General features: G+C 43.7%; 1 protein-coding gene across 1 annotated transcript; it reads right to left on the reverse strand.

Annotated features, from left to right (window-relative positions):
• Positions 1 to 72: 72 nt before the first annotated feature.
• Positions 73 to 1,269, reverse strand: LOC109389938 (glyceraldehyde-3-phosphate dehydrogenase-like). The gene has a single exon (XM_019655901.1). It carries the CDS (start codon positions 1,201 to 1,203, stop codon positions 202 to 204), a length of 1,002 nt encoding a protein of 333 aa, XP_019511446.1. The 5' UTR covers positions 1,204 to 1,269; the 3' UTR covers positions 73 to 201.
• Positions 1,270 to 7,682: the final 6,413 nt, after the last annotated feature.

The raw sequence follows: 7,682 nt of genomic DNA on the forward strand, positions 1-7,682 counted from the left end.
TTTTTTTGGGGGGGTACAGTGAAGTTTATTGATGGTGCATGACAAGGTAGGGCTCCCTCATCCTCTCCCCTTCTTCAGGGGGTCTGGGATGAAAACTGGAGGTCAGGAGATTCTCAGTGTGTTAGGGGTTCAATTTGGGAAAAGGACTCCCCAATAGCTGAGGGCCTCTCTTCTTGCTGGGGCTGGTGGTCCAGGGGTCTCTTACTCCTTGGAGGCCATGTGGACCATGAGGTCCACCACCCTGTTGCTGTAGCCAAATTCATTGTCGTACCAGGAAATGAGCTTGACAAAGTGGTCGTTGAGGGCAATGCCAGCCCCAGCATCAAAAGTGGAAGAGTGGGTATCACCGTTAAAGTCGCAGGAAACAACCTGGTCCTCAGTATAGCCCATGATCCCCTTGAGGGGGCCATCCAATGCCTGCTTCACCACTTTCTTAATGTCATCGTATTTGGCAGCTTTCTCCAGGCGGCAGGTCAGATCCACAACCGACACATTGGGGGTAGGGACACGGAAGGCCATACCAGTGAGCTTCCCATTCAGCTCAGGGATGACCTTGCCCACAGCCTTAGCAGCTCCAGTAGAAGCAGGGATGATGTTCTGGGCAGCCCCTCGGCCGTCACACCACAGCTTCCCAGAGGTACCATCCACAGTCTTCTGGGTAGCAGTGATGGCATGGATTGTGGTCATGAGTCCCTCCACGATGCCAAAGTTGTCATGGATGACCTTGGCCAAGGGGGCCAAGCAGTTGGTGGTACAGGAGGCATTGCTGACAATCTTGAGGGACTTGTCATACTTCTCATGGTTCACACCCATCACAAACATGGGCACATCCGCAGAAGGGGCAGAGATGATGACCCTCTTGGCTCCACCCTTCAAGTGAGCCCCTGCCTTCTCCAAGGTAGTGAAGACACCAGTGGACTCCACAACATACTCAGCACCAGCATCACCCCATTTGATGTTGGCGGGATCTCGCTCCTGGAAGATGGTAATGGTCTTTCCATTGATGACAAGCTTCCCATTCTCAGCCTTGACTGTGCCTTTGAACTTGCCATGGGTGGAATCATACTGGAACATGTAGACCATGTAGTTGAGGTCAATAAATGGGTCATTGATGGCGACAATATCTACTTTGCCAGAGTTAAAAGCAGCCCTGGTGACCAGGCGTCCAATACGGCCAAATCCGTTCACTCCGACTTTCACCATCGTGTCTCAGGGTCGTGCTGGCACTGCGCAGGAAAACGCGGCTGTCCGTCGAACGGGAGGAGCAGAGAGCCCTATTTATGTTTTAATGGTGATCAAAACACAGTAAACGGATTTCAATGTTCACTAAGGAGTCGTGACATACTTCTTGAAACAATAACTGTCATCAAACTTTCCTATTTTGTTGTCTTCAAACAGACATAAAGAACTTTAATTTCAACTTGAGGAATTTATGCCAACAATCAAAGAGGCAATGAGACAGGGTGCATGTCACCCAGATGGAGAAAGATGTAAGCAAAAGTGGCTGCTGATTTTCCTCATCATGCACGCCATTCTCATATCAACATCCTCTCAGTGAGGCTTGTTCATGTAACGCTCTGGCCCTTCTGGTCAGGGAGAGTATAGTCTGGAATAGAAGCTGTATTTCCCTGTTCCTGCTCCCACCTTCTCAATTTCCTTTTCCTGGGCAGAAACATTTGCAATCCAACCATATATTACAGAGATGTTGGAAAATCAAAATAGTTTTCGCTGTAATTAGTGGTCCTCTCACAAGTAAACTGGGTTTCCCACATTTTTGCTGGATAATTCCATTTGAATAACCCTTAAATACATGCCCATGTCTGTCTTTCAGTTCAGGGCCCCATTCCATGGGTCAAGAGCAAGCCATTTTTTGATCCAGTTCCTCGTACTGAACAGGCGGCGAGAAGTCCCATGGAATATTTACAAGGCGTTGACTCTGTTTGGGTAGTCATTTGTCACCTCTGTACCCCGCCGTGTTTCCGCCATCTCTTCCTGCACATTCCCATTCTGTCTCTCTCACATAGTCTTATTCTGTCTGTCGCACGTAAGAACATACCTAGGGGGTCACTGAGTGATACAGGGACACTTAGCTGAATCTGGGTTAAGATGTGCAAGCTGACTCGGCTCTTTAGGTGATACACATATGTGCACTACCCCATCACCACACACCCCTATTTATCATGCTCTCTGTACACACACACACACACACACACACACACACACAGAGGCTCCCCCATCTACCACAAGCTTGTCCAGAGATCAGGTGACCTTGACATAGCTTGCTCTTTCTATTGGCTAGTTCTGTGATTTTGTTCACTTGCTTTCACCCACAGCTGAAGCAAAGCCTAATAAGAGAGAGAGGGGGACGGGGAATCCTTCCAGTTCATGGGGATACTGAAGGTTCAGACTGGCTTTGCCCCTTTTCTGCCTTCCACCCTCCCTTCTCCCTCCTCCGCCACGACAAGACAGGTCCGGCTCCTTGGAACAGTTTAGAAACAGTATAAAAACCTGGGGTCTCTCTCCCAATCCTCTCAGATGCTACTAGAAGAAAAAGAGAGAGAGAAAATATTCTGAGCATCTGGAATGGGAATGCAAAAGAGAGAATAAAATGAAGCGAAAGCAAGGCAAGTGAACTCCTCACGAGGTGTTGGCTAAGGCCTGAAAGATTTAATAACAAGCTATGCTGCAGTCTTCACCACAAGCATCACTGGCTATTTTGTGTGTATTCGTCTTCATGTCAGCTTGTTTTTGTTAGCATCACACAAGTGGTGAAAGGGTCTTCAGAAAGATTGTACTTTATTATGACAAATGTCACTTATGGTTTACCCATCTCTAAATCCCTGAAGCATTTACAGGCCCTCAAAAAGAACAAAACAAATTAAATTTAAAAGGATAAACACACATTGGACCACAGTGCCCCTTGGCAAACACAGCGTCCTTTCCTTCTTAGTAAAATCATTTTTCAACCAGTAAGGAAGCGGGCTGGTGTGGGGCGCTCTCTCTGCTCTGAGGAGCAGCTGCCGAGATGGCCGAGGATGCCGTCCCAGCCCTCTGAGGTGTCAGCGAAGAATTTAGGCTTCTTCATATTTGATCCAGTGAATCGACATCAGGTGTGACTACGAAATAAAAGCCAGTGGCCTCAAAATTTGCCTACTGCTCCAATTACCCTGTTGATCAACCTGGTAGTGTTGGTTATAGGTGCTCTAGAATTAAAGTAAGCCCCCATAGTTTCCCTTATAGTAGAAAGGACCTATTTAACCCAGACGTACAATTCTTAGCATAGACTTGTCATTGCAGTGAAAACTATATAAGCGAAGGTGTGGACAAAACAGTTCCTTGACACTGTTATTATTTCTTATATGCCTTTAGTTAAATATGGGTGGAAATGTTTAAGGCAAATTGCAAACCATTACCAAGATGGGTTCTTCTTGTTGAACATGGAGTGAAAGGTTAAGCAGTAAGAAATTTGGCAAGCCTTCTTGGCTAGCCTCCCTCAACAATCTGTGTCAAAAGTTATCTGTGCTCGGCTTTCAGCCTCACCATTTGTTTGAAGATGATGAGGCACCACGGAGACAGTTTAGATAAGGATGATGACTGCACCTTCCTCAAACTCAATTGAGGTTAAACAAAAAAAAAAAGGCAAAACAATAATGCCTGTCAATCTGAAGTGTTTCGAACAAGTGACACAGAGGCAGCTATGCCGGGCAGCAGAGATTTAATTTAGAACTAGGAGCACTTAGAGAAATGTTGAACAGCCTCCCTGAATCATAAATTGTTTTCTCTAGAATGAGCCAGCAAAATAATGTGTGCTCTTAACTATGGCTTTTTTAACTATGGCTTACCCAGCAACATAAGTGCTTTGGCTATGTGACAACGGCAAACTGGCATGTGCTACACACCTTTAAAGACTTTTAAATATCAAATCACTTCCACAAGACCAGTGACGTTTTCAAGCCAAAGCTTTTATGCAGACACTTCAGAATGTGTGCATTTAGTGTGGCAGGCATAATGCAATCACTTTATTTGAGAACAGCTATGTAATTTCCCCTCTTTTAAATGTATGCTTTATGCATAAATGGTTCTCCTGAATGTCTGGGGGAGGCTTGGTTCCTGAGCAATAACTTATTGGAGAGTAGGCAATTGACATATCATTGCTTGTGGTGTTTGTGGCTAAATCAAAACTACTGAAAGGAGCAATGGTTTCCAGTATGTGTAGTGAAATAACACAGATGTAGAACATAACTGCTTAGAAATCCTCCTCGTGCTAGTCTCCAGTGACACTAATTCATTTTCCAGAAGTACTCAGCATCAGGGTAGAACTTAAGGACAATTATTAATTCAAGGAAAACATATATGTATGTGTATGTGTGTGTATGTGTGTGTGTATGTGTGTATGTGTGTGCATGTGTGTGTGTGCATGTGTGTGTGCATGTGTGTGTATGTGTGTGTGTGTGCGCACATGCGCGCATGTGTTTGTGTATTTTATGCCAGAGAGTACACAACTGGCTTGTAAGTGAGTTGATACAATGGATTAACAAAGACAAAATCATATTTGAGCCCCTTTGCAAGCTCCGAGTTCATGTATAGTTACCATACGGGTGACACCTCATGAACCTTAACTGATGGGAATCCTCTCATCATACGCAGTCTGTGCTTCTGCACTCTCTGGAGCCCTAACAGCCAGAGCTGTGTGGGTGTAGAGTGTAACGCTACTGGCATTGTCAAAACGCCAGCGGGATAAACTGAGATCGCAATTGTTGGAATTGACATCAATCCCCAGCGAGCCAACAGTCAAGTCCTTCAGCCTCTGAAAAGGTTAAGTTGTGACTAAATCTGTTATTTCCCAGCTCTGTTTTCATCAGCCCAGACCCACTAAATTTCTCAGGATTTCAGACTATCAGCACTTTTTGTTTTTGTTTTTGTTTTTACATGCTAAACTCTAACCTCTCATCTTTAATTGGATCCTTCCCATCAGCAAGTAAGTGGACTAAATTTGTGTCTCATAACATAAATACAAAAAAAAATCACAAATGCAAAATCCTCTATTGACTTCACATCCTTCCAGCAAACATGGTCTCTCTTCCTTCACGTCACAACAAAACACCTCAGGAGACTTGGCTGTAATTTCTGTCTACATTTCATTTTCTCTCCATCTTTCCTCAATCCAGTGTAGTTCAATCCAAGAATGTTTTTAGTGCTTACCTTTGTAGAGACCTCTTTGGTATTTACCCCTTATGCTCACTCACTATCCTTCCCCCCTTTTTGGAAACACTCTGTGCCCTCAGCTTCCGTAATTTCTATTTAAGCTCCCTGCTCTGTCTCCTTGATGTGCTCAAACTTCTCTGCCAGATTTTAAATGTTGGCTTGATCTGGATTCTTTGCTTTTTAAATATAATACCTTCTTCCCTCAGGTGATTTCATTCATGCTGATAGCTTTAATTATTACCCTACGAGAATTTTATACATTTTTATCTCAAGCTCTAAGGGTTTCACTGGATGTCTTAACACCTCTACATGGATGTCTAAAGACACATCAGAACCACACCAAATTCATGACCTGCCACACCCACCCCACCCATCACCACTGCCCAAAACTTCACTCTATTCTTATGTTTCTATCTCATTTTATGGGACCACCTCAAGTTGCATGTAGTGTATATTTAAGCATCACTCATAATACACGCTTCATTATTTCTTTAACAATTCAATACCTACTCTGGCTAATTTTTCCCTCCTAAAATACAGCCACTTCTTCCTACCTCCACCATATCTTGCCTGTTCTCGCTGCCTTCATTCTTGCCTCCCTCCAATCTGTTCTCCATTTTGCAACCGATATATTTTCAAAAAGCAATTATAACCATGTCATCCTCTGTTAGAAATCCCCGAAAGAGGTTTCTATTAGATCATTTAACATTTTCTACATGTTCTAAAACACACTTCACCTCTCGATTCCTTCTCTCACCATCTCCATCTGCTTTCAAGGCATGTAACCTTCATCCACACCTTAAACAAGACATGCTCCCTCCTTCCAGAGCACAGGCTGTAGCTCCCCTCAACTGAAATGCTCTTCAACAAGACAGCTCATTGTTATTACTTAATTCCTACTCAGCTATTACATCTTAGTGCATGTATCACTTACTTTCACGTGGCACTTGTGTTGCTTTTTAAAACTACATCTCCCCAGGATAGACCAAGTTGCATAACATCCTGACCTTTTTTTCAGGGTAATTCTCACAGTTGTGATTTTAAATTGTACCCACAACTTCATTTACTGCCTAAAACATATTATGAATAGATAGATAATGAATAAATTAATAAGTACTAATTCCTGAGGTGACTAAAGATTTTAAGATAAATAAATCCCAGTTTCTGCTCCCCATACTAATGGGAGAGAAATCTAGGCCAATCATTAAACACAGAATGCAGCGCAGGAAGTACCATCAAAGGAAATGCAGTGCCGTCAGGCATCAAAGAAAAGCTGACATCTGTGCTGGACACTGAGGGATGATCCAGTTTGTGAGGTAAAGACACTGAGAAGAAGATAACCTGGGCATAACAAACAGTGTAAGGTCCTGCAATGCATGTCAGGCACAAGAAACTTGGCATGAATGCCTCCTTGGGTCTAGAACTTGTGGTACATGGAAGGGAGTAATAAGGCACAGAGGGAGACAGAAAAAATTGCCAAAAAGGGTCTGAAATACTATGCAAAGAACTTTAGACCACACATTTTTCTGAACATAGGGGATCTCCTTCTCTCTCTCTATCAGGTGATATGAGGTATTTGCCAAACAAAGCGGGGGGGGGGGCGGTTACCACAGTAGAGAGTGGAGTGGAAAGTGGCAGCAATATGAGAGTCAGAGAGACCCACAGATGCTTACTACAAGCATCCAATGAAGTTGTAACTAGATCTGTAAATAGAATATTGAGAGAATGTCGAAGGTGAGATAAATATGAACTGTTGACCCACTGGAATGTGCACCAGGAATATGATGAACTAAAGGAGGACTCACAGATGCCCCACCTGGGTGACTGAGTAAAATACAGGAGTACTGACTGAGACAAGGGACACATTAGGAGGGAAAGGCATTGTGGAGATGAGCGCCGCATTTATCTGCCTTGTGGAGCAAACAATCTAGAAAAGAGAGACATGGTATCACCACCTAGACCATGATAACAATAGGCAGTAAAAACTTGTTTTTCTTAGCAGCTCGTGTAAGAGGGAGTGTGTTAAGGAGAGCCCATCATTTGTTCATGAGTTGTTTTAATAAGTCAGCTTAGTGTCTGGGCTGACGACGAGGATTTGTAGACGTGGGAGCAAACTACATGGGATTTTAACCCAACACAGGATGGACATGTAGGCAGTTTGGGGATTAGGGGATGATGGAAAGAGGCGGGGACACAGTAACTGGCACCAGAGAAGAGATGGCCACTGGCTACCTGGTGGGGAAATGTTTGTATTATGCGTGGTATAGAACTCTTCCTATGAATTCTTCAATAAATTCCACATTTTTCACTAATGCCTTGTGGAGTGTGTTTTCTTTGGAAAGAAGGGCCCAGGGTTGTTTCATGATTGATGCATGGAGAAATCCAAGTAGAGCCACTTATGGGCTTCAATACAATGTAGAAGCCCTATAAAGAGTATAAAAGAGTACATAGAACTATAGCAACTTAGCAGGAAAAGC

The sequence above is a fragment of the Hipposideros armiger genome, unplaced genomic scaffold (genome assembly GCF_001890085.2).
Source record: "Hipposideros armiger isolate ML-2016 unplaced genomic scaffold, ASM189008v1 scaffold_251, whole genome shotgun sequence".
Taxonomy (NCBI): Eukaryota; Metazoa; Chordata; class Mammalia; order Chiroptera; family Hipposideridae; genus Hipposideros; species Hipposideros armiger.

Excerpts from the sequence above, each read along its gene's own strand:
- LOC109389938 (XM_019655901.1), bottom strand. The coding sequence starts at position 1,203 with ATGGTGAAAGTCGGAGTGAACGGATTTGGCCGTATTGGACGCCTGGTC.